We start from the raw sequence: 18,777 nt of genomic DNA, 5'->3' as shown, positions 1-18,777 counted from the left end.
TTCTGAAATAATTCAAACCTTACCCTGTGCAACCTGATTCATCTGGACTCACTAACTGAGAAATTACGAGGATTCAAACAGGACTGGGGGTTTACCTTTGTAGTACCATGAAGAAAGCATGTCTTGTATAAATGAGTAGTATAAACAAGGGCACACAATGCCCTATTTCAAAAAACAAATGACTTCACGTTATTTTGTGTATATAAATGCTGGGATGTCTGCGATTACTGAACTTCACAGAGGTGTTGTATCCATTCTTTAAGGCAAACCTGGTAGGCATTTACTTGCAGAAGTTAGTTTCTTGTGCTAATGACCAACTGCATTCTTTAACCATATTCTATGGTTGTGATTCTTCTTCCATTCAGACTAATCTTTTCCCCACGGAGTCTGATGTAATGAAGTGTGATATTCAGTATTCAGGAGTAGAACGGCTTGACCTCTGCTCTGGAAAGCTAAAACTAATTAGCCCTGCAGTGGATTTTCCCCTATGTGCTCAACCTTAAACCAAAGTACCAGGAAAGGAAAGAAACACAGTATCTTGAGTGTGTGATTCTTCTCTTTGGGAACTTGAAACTTATTAAGAACAGCTGCAGTAACCTCTCCAATTTACCTCCCACCCTCCAAAACACACACCATGTAGTGTTCAGTGCCACCGGCCTGGGGTTGAGATTTGGAGAATTTGCCTTTGAGTCCGCTTTGTCACTTACTGGATGCATGACCTGGGGCAAATTACATTCTGAGGTTTTCCTCGTCTTTAACACCTGGAGAAAATGCCTTCTTCCTGAGGTTGCTCTGAGAATTAAGTGAGCCTCTGTATTTGAAAGTGCCTAAAACAGTGCTTGACCCATAAATGTTAATGAAAAACAAAACGAAGGATTCTTTGTCTTTAGACAGTACCCTCCCCAGGAGAAGTGCTGATCTCACCCTTCTAACCCTAACCCTAACCCATCGACCTGGGCAGAGATGTTTTATAACTAACGGCTCCCCACCCCACTTTACAAATGGAGACAAAGGCATTAAGCACCAAGTGGAGGGCATGAGCGGGTGGTGGGGGTCAGAGGTCGTGAAAGGACCTTGCCTGAGAGCCACAGGACACAGTGGTGACGACGCTGCAGGACCCTTTCACCTCCCACGCCTAGTCTGGGTTCAGCGGGCTCCTCCACAGGCGTTCGTTTAGTCCTCAGCCCTTGGATTAGGACCAGCGATTAAATGATGATGCTCCAGCTGGGGACCGTTGTGGTTTCCGGGGTGGATGCTTCGACCTGTCTTTGATCACCAGGGACCGCACGGGCCTTTAGGAGCCTTTGGCTTCTTTCTGTAGCTAAAGGCTTTAAAAATAACAGCCCAGAAAAACCAGCTCCAGAAATTTCATGAGGAGGAATGAGGGAGTGAAGAAAGAGGGAAGGTAATGCCAGGAGCTGTGGCTGGGATTTTCGCTTGATCTTGCCAGTGTCTCCTTACTGGAGCCGAAGCTCTCCCAAAGCAGGCACGCTTCCGTCTCATTCTCCCCGTATTCTCAGAGGCTAAGCAGTGCTTGCCGCAGAGTGGGCACTCGACAGTCGTGGGAGAGCGACTGAATGAATGAATGAGTGGGCTGCTTAGACTGTGTGTGACCCAGTCTATGGCAGCAGCTCTAAGTCCCTTAGGGGATCAGCGTGGGGGAGCACAGACTCTGCTCCCAAGAGAAGCAGTCCCTAGGGAAAAGGCCTCTCTGTGTGACACAGTTGGGACCTATACTGAATGCCCCAGGTGATGATTTCGAGGAATCCACTTCTTGGCTTGTCCGGGGATTATACCAGGGCTCCCCCTGGTACTGCCGATGGAAATCAAAACAGACGCCTGTTTGCCCCGAGGGCCCGTGGACCGTGGGTACACTCTGCTCGGTGCCCGCCCCCGGAGGCAGGTCTGTGCTGACAGCTGATGTAACTGCAGCCTGCATCCCAGCTCACGTCCTGCCACGTCTGTTCTGGACTCCTGCAAGTGCTTCCTGGCAGCGCTCCCTGTTCTGCCAGGCCCCTTCCTCTCTGCTTCATCGTCCTTTGGCCCTTGCTGCAGGAGCTCTTTCCTAAGCATAGCTCTCATCTTGCCTCCCAAGCCTGCCGCCCTGCCTGCCGCACACCACAGTTGTTTATACTGCCCCACCTCCTGTTCACTCCTCTGTTCAATAAACAGTGGATGCCCTCTATGAGAGGTGACGGAGGCTGCTGCTTAAGAGCCTGGGCAGCCAGGGTCACACTGCCTGGGTTCAAGTCCTCGGGCAAGTTATCCTCGCTTCCTTTCTGCAAGGGTTACCATGGAGGTGTGGAAAGGGCTCGGCACTATGCTTGGCACGGGACAGCATTCAGTAAAAGCTAGCTGTTCTTTTTGATGGGTGCTGTGACCCGGAGATCCTAGACTTAATTTCTGCCTTCAAGGAGCTCTGGGGTCTCCTGTGGGTGTCAGGAAAGTCAGTGATGAGAAGTATGCCAACAGAAGGAAGCCCAACGCACCATGTGAGTACAGAGGAGTGGCACCGAATACGGTCCTGGAGGAAGGACGAGGGCGGTGTCAGCAAGTGCCGCACAGACAGTAGGATGCTTGTCCTGAACAACAAGCAGAAGAGGTTGAGGAAGAGAATCCCAGCCCGAGGCAACAGTATCTGCGAAGACCTGGGGGAACTGCACGTGGGCTGGCATGGCTGGGGCAAAGGTGGGGTATGGCTGGTAGGCCAGAAAGGCAGGCAGAGCCCAGATGATCATGAGTCTTGAGAGACGTGCTAAGGAGTTGAACTTGACTTTGAAAGCGATGACATGCAAAAGAGGGAGGGTGTTATGGCCAGTTGGCTTTTTTTCCCCAAAAGATTCCTCCAGCTGCAGTATTGGGGATGGACCAGAGATGGGGCAAGTTCAGTGGCATGGCAACAGATGGGAAGGCTTTTGTCATCATCCAGGTTGGATAAAGACCTGATCTGAGACAAGGACAGGGAGTGTGCAGAGACAACGAGGATGCAGAATAGGATGGAACTGGTGACCAGTTGTGTTTGGGGCACAGTGCACAGGAACAAGTCTGAGACAAGTGGAGCACCCAACACTGGTGCGACAGGTGCAGCCACTATCCCCACTCACCAAGGCCACAGAGGAGCAATGTGGTTTGTTAGACAGTGAAGGGCCAAAGGCCTGAGAATGATCGGATAAGGGTCCATTTCAGGAGGACTCTTCTGGTAAGGTTGTGTGTGTGGGTTGGACTGAAAAGGAACAGATGTGAAACCAAGAGACCAGTCAGGATGATGCTGGCATGACAGTCCTGACAGGACTCCATAAGGGTCTGACTGCACCAGGAGTGGGTGGTGGGAGAGGACACAAAAGATTCAGTCTGAGAGTGGCTGCCCGAAAAAAAGGACAACAGACATTGCGGCTGCTTGGCTCCTGGGAGAGAGGTCAAAGGGAGGACAGAACTAAAGACATGTGGTCGGCACCCATGTACGTGAAAGCAAGTAGGGGTGAACTCTGGCTGAGCACCCACTGTGGGCAGCCACTGGAGGGAAGAGATGACACTGAGGAAAAGACTGTCCTTTCCTTGGAGACACACAGTATGCAGAAAGTGCTTATTAATTGTGTTGAATTGACTAGACCTGGCACCACGCACACCAAGGCCTGGACAACAAGTGGGGCCACCGACTCACCTGTGCAGAGCTCCTGTGGTACGGGGAGTAGTGGAGCGGTCCCGAGATGGCTGTGTCGTGCGGGAGGGCCGGGTACTGGCTCTGCATTGGGGGAGGATGCTGGTTGCCATAGCTCCCGTAGTTATAGCTTCCCGTGTATCTAAAACGCATTAGGCACGTTGAATATTGTGAGTAACAGCAGGGAGAACAAATCAGTTTGACACCTTTAAAAATCAACCTCATCTACTTTTGTTCCTTTTTGTTCTTTTCTTCCTTTTTGTTTTCCATTTTTCTTCTTTCTGTTTCCTACCATCTCCACTCTGCGGCTTTGCTGTGATAGTTTTAAACTCCCAGGTGGGTTTTCCTCCTCCCCTCAGCATACCTCCCTCACCACCCTGCGGATGCGCAGGGAATGAAAACTAGCCCTGAGCAAAACATCATTAGTGATGGAAACCTCTTCTTCTGTTGTGGTAAAAAGCCCCATATTATAGCCTGAAGTCAAATAGGAAAAAAAGAAGAAATTACTTTGGGACTTCTGTTTTTGTATTGTTCAGGCCTTTGCTTTCCCATGTCTCTGGTGCAGGGGGGAAACACCACGGCCAACCAGGCGTCAGCCTCCGGTTCTAAGCCTGGCTCCACCACTTCCCAGCTGTGGGACCTTGGGCTACTCGCACCCTTGTTTCTCACATCTGTACTAAAAATGCTGCACATGACCCCGAGGGTCACTTTCTATTATAAAATAGTCTTGTGGAAACATAGGATACTATTACCACTATTCTTAATAACATCTTTACAGCAAAGACGCTGACATATGACCATGCGGGTGTCTGTTGTGCCATTTCTGCAGAGTCGGAAGCTCTCTGAAACAATGTCGAAGTCGATTTTAAATGTGTGGGGAACTACTCTAGGAGGCCCCGTGAGGAAATGGTGGCTGCCCCACTGATGGGTCAGGGGCACCTGAGCCTATGGAATTAACCTCAAGTATGCCCACAGCCAGGCCTCAGGCTACCACGTGGAAGGGACCTGAGCGGTCCTCCTCCGTCCCCTCCTGTGTCCCCCAGAGCTGGTCTGTTGGAACCTGGCTTGGGAGGCTTACTGTGCCTACATGGCAGAGTCTCGTGACAAGAAGGGCCCTTTTTAACATCATAAGTGTTTTTCAGATAACTGCACATTAGACACTGTGTGAGGAATGTCTTTTAATAAAGAATGCAAAGTGGCAAAAAGCTGTTACCCTTTTAAATGGATCTGTAGCTTATTCATCACAGTAACATCACTACAGATTAGGGGAAAAAATATGGGCAAAATCAATGATTTATTTATTCAGGGTCCAAAGCACCACTGGAACCCAGGGGGATTCTCTGAACCCCATGAATGACTGCTGCCCTCCAGGGACCTCCAGCCTCGGGTGAGGAAGCCCTCCTCCTATCGAGTCATAAAGGACTTGGACCCACCATGAAGCTGTGTTATAAGGCTACAAAGTGCACGAGGACCATCCAGGGGAGCTGCGGGGAGGGAGTATTCAGTTTTCCTTCCTAAAGGAGGCAGACACAGGCTGTCAGCCTGACCCTCGCCAGCTGTGTGGCCTTGGGGAACTGGACTCGGTGCAGCCTCAACTTCCTCATCTGTCAGGCGGGGGTGACCCGCCTACCTCCCCTGGTCATTGTGGGGACTGCATGAGACAGTTGTACAGGGGCAAGAGCACGCTGAGAACTCAACAGAGGGCGCAACCTTCCCGTCCTCAGAAAACCACTACCGAGTAAACCCTCCCCTTTCAAATCAAACGTAAAAGCAAGGCAACATCCCGGGAAAGTCACCTACCCGTGCTCGTCTCTGTGGGGATAAACTGGGATCCTGTGTGTGACCGAGGAGGAAGGTACGTGTGTACTCCTCATACAGGGCAGCTGTTGGGAGTTTTCAGCTGGAGATCCTGCCGCCGTTGTCACTGTGTATGTTAGAGACCACGTGTATGACTGCATCGCTCCTGCAGAGACAAACGAAGGTGCATCAGTCATTAACAGTTCTCACACCTCCAGTTCTTCCTTAGAATGCTAGTGGCTTCCCATTGCTCTTCAGCTGAAAGCCAAAATCTTTATAAAGCATGTGTCTTGGTCCTTGCTGATCTCACAAGAAGCATCCCCTACCCTCTGCCTTTGTGCTATCTGATCCAGCCACAATAGCTTTCTTTCATGTTTTCCAGCGTACCATGATTCCCGGCAACACAGGGCCTTGGCACATGCTGTTTCTGCTGCCTGGAATCCTCAGTTTTCCCTTAGTACGCACTCGTTCTTCATATCTCAATGCAAAGAAGCTGTCTCCTAACCCCAGACTAAGTCAGATCCCTTACTGCATGGTGGTGCCCACCACAGTTTGTAATCTTACACCCATTCATGAATGTGATAGATAGAATTAATGCCTAATTCCCCACACCAGACGGTAAGTTCCATGAGGGTAGGAGTCTTGTCTATTTTGCCCACCATGAGGTCCCTGGTGCTTAGTGCAGAGACTGGTGGCCAAAAGATTTTCAATCAAAATTTTAAAAGGAAGAAAAGGGAAAGGGAAGACAGGAAGAAAGAAAAAGAGGGAGGGAAGGAGAGAGGACAAAAGAAAGCTCAGGGCGATGTAGCTCAGACGGGCTCCCCAAATAACTTCTCAGCACTCAACTAAACAGGTGTTAAGCATCCAACAAATTGCTTTAAGCAAAGATAAGTAGATTATTGGACTCTGCCTGCCCAGGTCTTTTTGAAGATTATTAGACAGTGACCTTAACGGTGACCTATTCCATACATATTATTAATTCCATTAATTTGCTTTTTAATTGGATACCTTGAAAGTGCTAGGGACTGGGAAAAGAAACTGACAAAATTTAAAACCTTCAAGAGACTTAGGAGCTTTCTGAGATAGAATAAAAAATGGTGATTTAAGAAATCACTAATAGTGATCATAAAGTCCTCAACTTAATTTCTGATAAATTTAGAATGTTGATATAATGGAAAGGATTAAACCTATTTTAAAAGGTAGCGGGAATAGGATTCAGCACCTCCTTGTAGGCACATGGAAGACTGAAGAACTGGTCAAGGGAGGTCATTTTTAAGGTGAACTAAAAGAGAAAACTTTGGTCCTCCAATCCTATACCTTCTACGCAGACCATGTTTAATCTTGAAATTCTTGTGGGAAGATAAAGGAAAGGTTTTCATTTAAAAGTGGAACTCTACCATAGTGTCTCTTTGCTCTGGGTCCTAATTCTGCCATGCACTGGCTGTAAGATCTTGAGCCAGCCTCTTAAATTTTATCTGCCTTTCTTTCATAATCTGTAAAATAGGGATAATTACGCCTATTATATCATGTAAGTCATATAAGTCATGTAAGTCATACCTTGTATGACTGTTGTGAGGATTAACTGAGATAATATATGTCAAAAAGCCTGGCACGTGGTAGGCTTTTAATGATGTTCAAGCACTCTTCATTATGAATTCAGGTATTCTTACATCAGACTTTCTTAAAGTAGAAATTTCTTTATTTCCCATTTCAGATTCCAAGGAAGAAAAGACAAGTTTCTTGGGTCAGATTCTGTCACCAGGGGTGAAACGTCTGAATAGCAACAGTGATTTAACTAATTACAGCAAACTTCTAAACCCATGTTCTTCTGCAAAATCACAAATATCCTTATCCAGCAGTATGGCTAAAAGCACCCCTTCTTGGTTTGGATATCCACACCATTATTTTCCCCCCAAAGATAATGACTTTAGCAGGCTGTGTGCTAGGTGTCATTTATAATAAATGCAAGAAGACTAGAAGGAAAAAAAAAAAAACCCCAAATGATCATGTCTCAGAGGACTGGATTATGCCTGACTGCTCTCCTCTATATTTTGAACTTCATATGAAATTACATAACTGTTGTAATTTTTTAAAATACCCTTTTTTATTAAAACAGGTTATTGCTGAGGATGGTTTTAACATTTTTTTCATTTTGCTTATCTGTATTTTTATGTAAAGAATGTGTATTGCCTCTGTGAAAAGAAAAACATTATTAAAATGTATTAAAACAAATTTCACAATTAGAAATGGAATTGGAGGGGGTGGGAAGTTTGGGAAAACAATGAACCAGCCACAGCAAGCAAGTAATTAACCCTTCAAGGCCCTGGGACCTCAGGAGAGCACAGCGAGGTCAGTGGGTATTTTAAAAGGGGCAGTCGGGGAAGCCAAAGGATTTTCTTCCCCCAGCTCCGCAAGCAGTAGGAAGACACAGTGAGAATAGCCATCACCTGAGAGAATGCAGCACAAGTTACTTTTGTGTGAGTTCCTGGAGCACAGCAACGGTTCCTTATTCATCTCTGTATCCCCAACAGAGGGTTTGCCAAATAGTAGGTGTTCAGTAAATTTTTGTTCCATTGAATTTGTTGTTGAAGGAGTAAATGCTGCTAGAAATAGACGTTATCAAACAAAAAGCTAGTGGAACTCTCGGAAAAATGGGCTCCTGTGGTCTGGGAAACAAAACCCCTAAATGGCCATGTGCCAGCAACCTAACAGATCCACTCAGGCAGGCTTAAGCAGATTAACACCTACTGGCTTGGGTGAGAAACGCTCTCTCCCTGGGGAGCAGAAAAGAACACCCCTTGCATTCCCTTTCCTACCGGTGGGACCTCCAGTGAGGACTGCTGCTTCTTCGTTTTTAAGGAAACTAATAAAAGAAAATCTGTGCAGTTAATAGTTTGTGCTTAATTTTTAGGACAGCTCTAATGCTTTTTATTTGTTGGTAAAACAATAACAAACCTTCCATGTTTGTCTAATTCCCATCTTTCTCTTATTCTCCCCTCCCCGTTCCCCCACGTCTAATTAAAAGTCTGAGAATAGTGGTGAGAGTCCCTGATCTCTGAGAATCCTCTAAAGATCCTATAGGATTTGAGAATCCTATAAAGTTGTTGTCCATGTTATAGTATTGAAACTGCTAGAGAGGAATATTTTCTTTCCTTCCCATCCCCACTAAAACATTCTTCTTCCCTGAGTTTTTGTTGTTGGTGGTGTTTACTTTTCTTCTTTTCTTGAAAGGGGTGCCTCAGGACAGGGAGGATGCTTAGAATATAAGAGGCAATCAATAATGTTTTGTTAAACAAGTGAATGAACGAATGATCATCCAACATAAACCAGTTCTCATACTAGTTTCTTTTTATATATTGACACATTGGATCTTCACAATAATCCTTTTGAGGTAAGTAGTATTACCTCCTTTTTCAGGTGAGAAAATTGAGGCCCAAAACTTGGTCAGGTAAGTGGCAGAGTTGGGATTTGAACCCAGATCTGCCCAACTCCATAACCTTTCCACAATAACAGTTGCTTCTCACACTTGCATGTGCATTTGCATCGCTGGGGATTTTGTTAAAATGCAGATCTGATTCAGTGGGAGATTGGGAGTTGAGCCAGCGATTCTGCATGTATAACAAGCTTCTAAATGATGACGATGCTGTTGGTCCATGGAGTACGCTTTGAGTAGCAAGCCTCTAGGAAACACTGCCTCCTGTCGTGCATCGTGTATGTTCAGGGCCATTACAGATCACAAGCTGTGAGACTCTGGTACAGACTTGTGAACATTTAAACTGCTTCCTAGCCTACCTGGCCATACCCTTCTGTCAGATTTTGGACCAAATCATTTGAACCTTTTCCCCACTAGGATTCTATGGACCATCACAGATGTTGCTCAGGTTTTGGGCCAGCCTAAGCCTTTCTTAGTACCTTCCTGAGAAATAAGCTCCTTTAAGTACGTCTAGATTCTAGAGCTGTCTTTCCCTATACATTAGCCAGTATAAATTTAAATTAACTAAAGTTAAATACAATTAAAAATTCAGCTCCTTAGTCACACTAACCCCATTTCAAGTACTCAGTAGCCTCAAGTGGCTGGTATCTACTGTTTTGGACAGCTCAGATTCACAAAAAAGCAAAAAAACGTTTCCATCGTCACAGAAAGTTCCATTTGAACAGCTTTGTTTCGGAGTATTTGTTACTAAACAGACATTTCCTGTGACCTTCAAAACTGAGAAGAGAAAGAAGATTTTATATCTATCTCCACTCCCACTGGCTATCATCTATCCTAAAGGTGGCTGTGCTTAAGGAGAATATTTGCTGAAGCTGAAAACCTCATCTGTTTGAGTTACACTTTACCAACAGTTCCCTGGCCAAAATCTGACTGACAAAACTGACCAGGGGCAGCAAATGCATCAGTTCCCAGAGAGGTAAGCTGATATGGCATGACCTGGCCCCTGTCCACCTCTGCAGCTTCCTCTCCTGCACCCTCTCCCTTGTTTATATACATCAGTCAAGTCCTCACTATGCCAGGCTCTTTTCTGCCTCAAGCCTGTACACATGCTGATCCCCACTACCTAAAATGATCTTTTCTTCTCCCCAGCCTTTATGTGGCTGGCCCCTTGTCATACTCCAGGTCTCAGATAAATGTCACGTCCTCAGAGAGGCCTCCTCTGACCACCATCTATGATGGGTCCCCATAGCACTTATGACCATTCAAAATTATATATTTACCTGGTGCTTTACTTCTGTATTGACTCTCTTACCCACTAGAATGTAAGGATCATGAGGACAGCAGCTGCGCCTGTTTTTCTCGCTTGTGTACCCCAGGGCACGGCACAGATTAGACGTGGAATTATTTTTTGCGGAATGAATGAACAGATGAATGAATGAGCAAATCCAGAGGTTCCAACATGAAGCCAAGCCCCTGGTGGTGTGAAGTCAGGGGCAGATTAAACAATCTATTTTCAACCCCAGCTTTTATTGCCTAATTTCATTCCTTTGGAGAAAAGGAGGCAGCAGGGATGGACGAGGAGGAATTCACTGGCAGGGACAACTCTGGGGCTCTGTGAGTGAGTCACTGCGGCTCTGTGGCGGGGCCGCAGTGTCCACCAACTCCCACTCACTTCAGCTGCCCTCAGAATAACTGAGCTTTTGTTACTTGGAAAGACTAGCCACCAGTTATCTTTGTTACATCCTCAACTGATGCAGAGAAAACGCAGCTGGGCAGGCCAGATGTTCTACAGTTAGGGCTATTTATGAGGAATTTGCCTTTATATTTCTTTAGGCATCCTAGCATCTCAATGATTTAATTTGCTGGTTTTGTGTTGCAGGGAACCCATGGTGGGAAGTTGAAAACAAGTTTAATAGTTAACTTTTATTGTCATTGCTGAAGGAGGGAATACTTAAAATGACATCATAAACGAGGTCTTAGAACCCTTCGGGGGCCTGACTTGCACAGAGCGGGATCTTAACGTTTTGCTTTAAAAGACATTAAAGAATTGCAGCCCAGTGTCCTGTGAAGTGGGTTGCTCCGTTTGGAACCACCTGCCATGCTCCTGAAGAGGAGGAGCACCAGTTTTCCTTAAAGAAAGCTAAGGGGCTTCCCTGGTGGCGCAGTGATTGAGAGTCCGCCTGCCGATGCAGGGAACACGGGTCCGTGCCCCGGTCCGGGAAGATCCCACAAGCCGCGGAGCGGCAGGGCCCGTGAGCCGTGGCCGCTGAGCCTGCGTGTCCGGAGCCTGTGCTCCGCAACGGGAGAGGTCATGGCAGTGAGAGGCCCGTGTACAGCAAAAAAATGAAAATAAAAACAATTTTAAAAAAGAAAACTAAGGTTTCTGAACTTGCTGGGCCAGGAGGAAGGTGGCAAGCCCACAACATTAGGAAAAAAAAGGATCAATGGGCCAGATTCTACCTTGTGGAAATCTGTTGAAATGGAACCTTTTACCCAGTCTCTTCTCATGGCATTGCCACAGACTCTGACATACCCAACCAAAACTGGCCATGCATCAGGTGGTTTGGGGTGCTTGATATGCCTTTCCTTTTCCCTCTGACTTTTCAAAACAATTAATAAATACCATCCTAAAACATATTTAGAAATACATACAGGTATGGACAGAGAACTAGATACAGATATAGATGGGCGGCTGTTTTCCTAGTGAGTCATAACTCATTCTCACACTACTTTGTATTCACTAGTCCTTGTGTCAAAGGTTCCCAAAAGGTTATGTGCAATGAATTAATTTTCTCTTTGTGCTCACCAGACAGACATAATACTGTTCTCTTTTTCACAGCTGAAAAATGGGGAAGTGTCCATCAAGAGTGAGACACTGCTATGTGGAAGAGCTGCAGATACCTGATTGGCCCTGACTCTCAATGAGCTAGACTTGATGACACGTACATCATCTGAGCAATGATATTCAGAGTCCTAGAAGCCCAACAAAGTCACTAGATCACATAAAATTTCATTTAAGGCGTTAATAAGCTGTTTCAGCCAAGAGTTGTTTTGTTTTGTTTAATTTTCTCTACTACTTCTTCATTTCTTGCTTCCTGGCTTGGGTCCTTTTAAAAAAATTGGTTTTGCTTTTTTTTTTTTTTAATTGTTAACCACTTTAGATACTTCTTGGAAAGTAATGGTATACAAATCAAGCAGTAATTTAAAGATGGAAATAAAAATTAGCTGGTCATGAAAACCGTATGCTGAGTTAACTTAAAAAAAACACGGCAAATGCATTTTATAAAATTTATAATAATTGTTCTCCAATTTACAACATTGTTCAATAAAAAACTGCACAAATTCCCAAACTTAAGAAGCCTACTATAATAGATTTCCTAAGATTTAGGTGTATATCATGGATAATTTGTGCTTTGTATTGTAATAGCTATAAAACCATACATGTTGTTAGGAAATTATGTTTATGTTCCCTCCAAGACCATGACCCAAAATGCATGCCAAGGTCCAGTCCAATTTAGCAATGGAGTATTTCAAAAGTGGTACTTGAGAAAAATATTACAGATAGTTTTATACAGGATAACATTTTTAATGCCCCCTGGAGATATCTGAGAACAAAGCTGGAATGTGCCAAAATCTTCAAAGGCTACACTCATCTGAAGAGAACCTGTTTCACATTTGTATTTCTAAGAAGCTACTTTTACGACTCCTGAACACATTGCACAGAAATCTCTGTACACATTCATGATATTCCTGTGCCTCTGACTATCACACCTGCCATAGCGTGAGGCCTCCAAATTGCTACAAAGAAAGCCAGGAGCAGACTCACTAGCTGGCTGAGAATGATCATGAGATCCTAGAAATCTTTCCTTTGCACTCCTCCGTCCCCTTATTTCCTTATTGTCCTCTTGTTTGATCTGTTGCTACATTGGAAGAAAGGTTCCACTCAAATTGTTTCTGCTTCATAATGCAGAACTGTTTCATTTGCATATTTTCCCTGTTTATTTTAGAAGTAAGGATGTTATCACTGACTGACTGACATGTGTGTCTGCTGGGCGGTGGTGGGAGTACGTGGGCAGGATTATTCAGGTAAGTGGCTCCTAGATGCTCTCACTGCCCTTCCTTCCTTAGTGAGGCAGGAGACCCCCAACTCCAGTCTCCGATGGACCCCTGAGCAGCTGCGGAGCTGTGAACAGTGCTTAAGTTCTTTTCCCTTTTTATTTTCAGCGAATAACGTCGTTCTGTACTTTTCTTCTGGAGCCTTCTAAACAGGAACTACAACAACCCACTAGGGAGAGAACATGGGAGGGAGGTGGGAGGCGGTCAAGTTCTTTCTGCTCCAAGTAGGAAACTAAATGCGACTTGAAGTGCATCTATGTAAACAAATGCAGGGATGCTCACATCTGAATTTCCACAGAAGAGGAAGACTCTCCAGCTGTGGACCCAAAGTGAAATCATCACTCCATCTAATGCCAGTTGTTGACAACCCTGCTTTTTTTCATCACTGCTCTGAAGAACCCAGTCTCCTGAGCTGTCTCTGACAAAGGGCCACTGGGTTTGTTGGCACGTTTCTGCCCCTGGCAACATGCAAAAGAGGGCAGGCACCTTAAAGGCTCTTAAGCATCTGTTCATTCCCTCTCTGAGTAGCTCTGGTTCTGGAAACTTTAGTGAAAGAATTAATCAAATGACTCCTGGAAAATGACATGCTCTCTTGCCTCCAGGCCTCTGTACTACTTACTTCCTCTGCTTGGAATACCTTTTCTCTATTATTTGGCCCCCGACCAGACCATCCAAATAGAGGCTGGAAGCCCTGCTTTGTGCTCCCTAACACTCTGACCTTTCTCCCAACTCAGCACTCGTGACATTATATTGTTAACTGCTGTCTTGCTCATCAGAACCCTAACCTCTCACAATAAACTCCCAGGGGCAGGGACCACGACTCACTTGTTTGTATCACCAGCTTTTGAAGTGTTTAGCTCACAGAAACCACTTGAGAAATATTTATTAGATAAATGAATAAACGGATGGACGTGTGAGTGAACGAGCAGATAAAAGATAGCACCTAAATACGACAATCTCATCCTATTTGATCTTCAAAAATACATAATTTAGTTCCCAGCGTATTCTAGTTAGAACTGGGATATAACTAAGCCCACGCTATGAGGGGCTGGAGGAAGATTCTAACCGGGAGGATACCCAGCTTGAGAGTCACTGTGGATGTCCATGAGAGGTGGGGAAGGCCTGAACCAGATGGCAGCAGTGGGCTGGGAAGGAAAGGGTGGGTCAAGATTTGTGTTAGAACAACTGGCCTTGGGAGGTGTGGAGGAGAATGCCAGCTGTCTCTCCCATATCTGTTTCCCCTTCCCTGCCTGGGAACCCTATCCTACACTTCCCCGCCTCTCTTTACAGTTACTTGAGGCCATGTGACTAAGTCCTCGCTGATGGAATCTAAGTGGAAGTGACATCCGCCAGCTTCAGGCCAGGGCTTTTCCGAGTCGGTCTTCCTCCTCCAGACCCACTCTCCATTTCCATTAGCTGGTTGCAGACTTGACAAAGCCCTAAGTCAGTGGTCCTCAAACTAGTCAGCCTCAGAATCACCTGGAGGCTTCTTGAGCAAATGGCTGGGCCCCACCCTACAGTTTCTGATTCAGTAGGCCTGCAGTGGGCTCTGGTAATGAGCATTTCCAACAAGTTCTCAGGTGATGCTGATACTTCTGGTCCATGGACCACACTTTGAGAACCACTGCCCTGGGGTACGGTGGAGCCTCATATTGAAGGAACACGTGTCTCTAAATGGTTACATTAAAGAGAGCCTCCTCTCTGACTGAAACACCCTGCATGAAATAGATGTCCACTGTGTTAACGCCATCCATGTTTGGGTCTATCTGTTACAGTAACTTAGCCTATCCTAGCTAATACAGGAAGAGCTGAGGGAGAGGAGAGCTGATTTCCGGATTTGGTACTTGGGTAAATGAGGGAGTAGAAGATAATGAATTTAATTAGCACAGTCTTAACCAAGCTCTCCACTCCACTCTGGTCTGTTCACCTGCCCCACTCTCACCCAGGGCCATCTAGCAGAAGGTTGTTTCTGCCTTTGGTTCCTGTGTGCTCACTCCTCTGTTAGCTGAGTCCTTCTCGTCTTTTAAGGCTGCCTTTGAGACTCACCTCTCTCCTGAAGACTCTCCTCCGCCTGCCCAGGTTCCGGTGGGATGGACAGGGTCTGCTCCTCCCTGAACTCCTATACCCCTCTTGGCTGCAGCCCTCATCTTGTAGGCACTCCTAACAGTAACCCCTGCTATCTGGATAGCAGTGCACTGTTAACAAAGCACTTTGGCTTTTCTTACCTCATCTAATCCCCACAGCAACCATGTGTAAAAACGTGGAGGTGCACACAAACACACACGTGCGTGCACACACACACACGTGTGCACACACGCACTCTATTTATTATATTAGCTAACACTTACTGCAGATTCCACATCCAGTGTATCATTTCCACAAGTCTTGAGAGCAAGGACATTTGCTGAATGACTGAATGAATCAGTTTGTTTATGGTAACTGCTGACTGTGGTGCCTGGGACCAGGAGTTTAACCCTTCTCCACCCTTTACTTTTCCTCCTCCATAAAATGGAACAATAATTACCTTGCAGTGTTACTGTGAATATCAAGTGAGACAATTATGCAAGGGCCCTTTGTGCATGGTAAAGCAACATTTAGACACTAGTAACTAGCTATTATTACCCTTGTAACATTTCTTCCATTTTCAAACCTTGTCTTGGCATGAAAGATCCTGCAGGATGTGACTCCGACTTACCTTTCCAGGCTTGTAACACTTCTTCATGACCACCTACATTTTAACCACTTTACCATTCCCCGAAAAGGCCCCATACTTCCTGCCCTGTGCGTTTGCACACACTGTCCTCTCCCCCAGAGGCCCTTCTGTAATACCTTTGTCAGTTAAAATCAAGTTTCAGCTCAAATCCCCTCTTTTGTGAGGTCTCCAACCAGATGGACTCTCCCCTTCCTTGGGGACCCTGCAGCATTAGCTTGAACCTCCATTATTGCCCCTGCCTTGATTCTGGCTACCATGGCTTAGCATATGACTTCCTGTCTCCCCACTTTCCAGAGACGCCTCTCAGTTTCTGGCTCATGGAGGGCTCCCTTTCTTGTTTTCAAGAATGGCTGTGTTTTATATCATTTTAGTGACTTATCTTTTTGGGGGGGGGCAGTGGGTGGAGATTTTATCATGGACTTGATCTGCCAACTTGAAAACAGAAGCATAAGGAATACATACAAACTAATAAATGGATAACTGCAAGTCATCCATAAATCCAGGAGGATACTCAGATTTTGGCATTGTTTTGGGAGGGGGCTGGAGGGAGAATGTTTTTCCAGATAGCTCTGGCTTTAAACATCAACTCCCCACTCGGAGCCTTTGAGGGGCTGTTCATTACCTGTAGTGCTGAGGCCAGTGTACTCAGGGGATGGGTTGCTGACAGGGGAGGAGGGAGGTGGCACTTCCACGGACGTGGCAGATTTTGCTGGAGAAAACGATGGCACTGGTGAAGGGGTTGGTGGGGCAGCCTCCGTCAAGATAATCTCCTCTCGGACTTCTGCTATGGGTAGAGAAAGGGTGGGTTCTTAGAGCCAAAGGTCAAGGCAAGTTGTCTTTCAGGGACTTTTAAAAAGCAAATATTCTTTCTAATCTGTGTCATGTCACTCCTCTGCTTAAAACCTCTGATGGTTTCCCATCACCGTGGTGGCATGCAAGGGAATTCCCACGTACACACATGCCCGCTCTCAAGAAGAAGAAGACATTATTGGTTTCCCACCATTTGACTTGTTCACCATAACTAAATTCTTTGGGATGCGGAGCTAAAGAAACACAGAGCACAGAAGTAAAGATACAAATCAGATTGACAAGGAGGACGATTCCCAGTGAAATGCTGGCTTACCGGTGCTTCCTTCTCCCTTCATGGCTCGCATGAGCTCACTGGCGCGCTCCTGGCAGTGCAGGGATTCTAACAGGTAGAGCACATAGTCATCAAACATCAAGTGAATTAGGTGAAAAGACCCTGGTGAGAGAAGATCCAAACAGAAAGGTAAGTCATGTCGGCTCGGGTGTGCCCCTCAGCCTGGTCGATAACACGTCACACGGTGCTCTGACCCTCTGTCCTGGACCCTCATTCCCTCTCAGTTACGGATCACCTTGCGGTCAGAGGATGCTCTCCTTTGTCGTCTCCTCACCTAGCCTGGTGTTTAGCATAAGGTAAGTGTCATTAACACTGCGGCAAGCGAGTCTTTTCCTTGCTCGATTTATTAATAGGACAGCATCAAAAATGACACCTATTGAGCCACCTGTCAAAACGCGCCTGAGCTCTCACATTCGCACTGGCGTCATCCTCGTCTGGGCACCCCTCACTTTGTTCAGCATTGCTTGACATAGTGCCTTGCATTTTTCTCTCTTCCACAAGTTTATCTTATTTCCCCGACTGGACTTAAGGATATTCACGGCAGGGACTTTGCCTTCTAACTCACTGGTGTCTACCAATGTACACAACATAATTCCAGGAGCATAACTGACACTTTACATTAGCAACAACGGAATTATTTCCTTAAATGTTTCTGAGACTTCCGTTTAGCACATGGTTGTTACAAAAGGTATTATAATGGAAAAGATTTGGTATCCTCAAGCAGTATTCTTCATTTTAAATTTAGAGTAGATTACTTCATAAAAAGGGATGTGAACAATCATTTTAAAAGATTTTTCCCATGTGCCAGCCTTTGTGCTCAAAGTATTATATTCTCTAATTTAATATCTACCACCACCTTGTGAGGCAGGTGCTCTTACTCCTGTTTTGCAAAGTCAAGTACTTGTGCAAGATAACACAGTACATTACTTCACAACCATCTTTTTTAAAAATATTTATTTATTTATTTGGCTGTTCCGGGTCTTAGATGCAGCCTGCGGGATCTTCGTTGTGGCATGCGGGATCTTTAGTTGTGGCAGGCAAACTCTTAAGGCATGTGGGATCTAGTTGCCTGACCAGGGATCGAACCCGGGCCCCCTGCATTGGGAGTGCAGTCTTAGCCACTGGACCACCAGGGAAGTCCCCCAAACCATCTTTTCTTGCACGTCATGCTGCATGGACAGTGGAAGATCCACATACGGAAGGGGCCTTCATGTCTGCTGTCATGAAGACCTCACGGATGCCAGCGTCAGAGAGGCCAAGCCTTCATCTCTAGTCCCATGTTTCCACCTCTCAAGGGACATCTCCACATGGACATCCTGCTGTCCCATGAAGTGTCCAAAACGTCTCACCGACTATTTACAAGCTGCCCTCCTCTTCCTATTTCCCTTGAGTTTGCTTTTTTTAGAAGCCTTATGAGACTCTGGCATTATTTATTATCTTGTGATCCTAGCATCATCATCAACACCACTATTACTGTCATCATCATCATTGTCATCGCACCTCCCATTTATTGAATGCTTACTATGTGCCAAGAACTCTGCTGAGCACTTAACACAGGTCTCATCCTTTCACCAAACTGTGAGATAGGTGGTATTATCCTCTTACACACAAAGAAATGAGTCTCTTCATTGGAATTAAGTAGGGATTGGCCTCAGTTTGCTCTGGCTCCGAAAATCCGTTCCCATTTCCCCTACAGATCATCTGGTCCAGTCTCCTCATAGCACAGATGGGGAAAATAAAGAACATGGTCCCCAGAAGGGCCATTTGAGTTGGGCTCTATGCCTTTTCAGGTCTCAGAAATAAGGTGATGAGGGCCAGTTGGGGGCTTTTGGATGACTCCTCTTTGGTGGAATTTATTTTCTCCTTTTTAGTTGCACCTGGCTTCTTTGTACACGTGCGCGCGCGCGCGCGCGCGCGCG

At 45.8% G+C, this 18,777-nt stretch overlaps 1 protein-coding gene across 2 annotated transcripts in view; it reads right to left on the bottom strand.

Annotated features, from left to right (window-relative positions):
* The window catches only part of RFX4 (regulatory factor X4), a 166,796-nt gene that overhangs the window by 6,286 nt on the left and 141,733 nt on the right, over positions 1 to 18,777 (bottom strand). For both annotated transcript variants that reach the window (XM_060025537.1, XM_060025538.1), the window contains 4 exons: positions 16,841 to 16,960; positions 16,340 to 16,501; positions 5,459 to 5,621; positions 3,662 to 3,800 (listed from right to left, as the gene is read on the bottom strand). In XM_060025537.1, coding sequence (XP_059881520.1) covers positions 3,662 to 3,800; positions 5,459 to 5,621; positions 16,340 to 16,501; positions 16,841 to 16,960 — 584 coding nt within the window. The remainder of the gene's footprint in view (positions 1 to 3,661; positions 3,801 to 5,458; positions 5,622 to 16,339; positions 16,502 to 16,840; positions 16,961 to 18,777) is intronic.

Source organism: Delphinus delphis, chromosome 11 (assembly GCF_949987515.2).
Source record: "Delphinus delphis chromosome 11, mDelDel1.2, whole genome shotgun sequence".
In the NCBI taxonomy this organism is placed as follows: domain Eukaryota; kingdom Metazoa; phylum Chordata; class Mammalia; order Artiodactyla; family Delphinidae; genus Delphinus; species Delphinus delphis.
The sequence above is the reverse complement of the archived record's forward strand: the minus strand, read 5'-3'. Positions and strand labels throughout refer to the sequence as shown.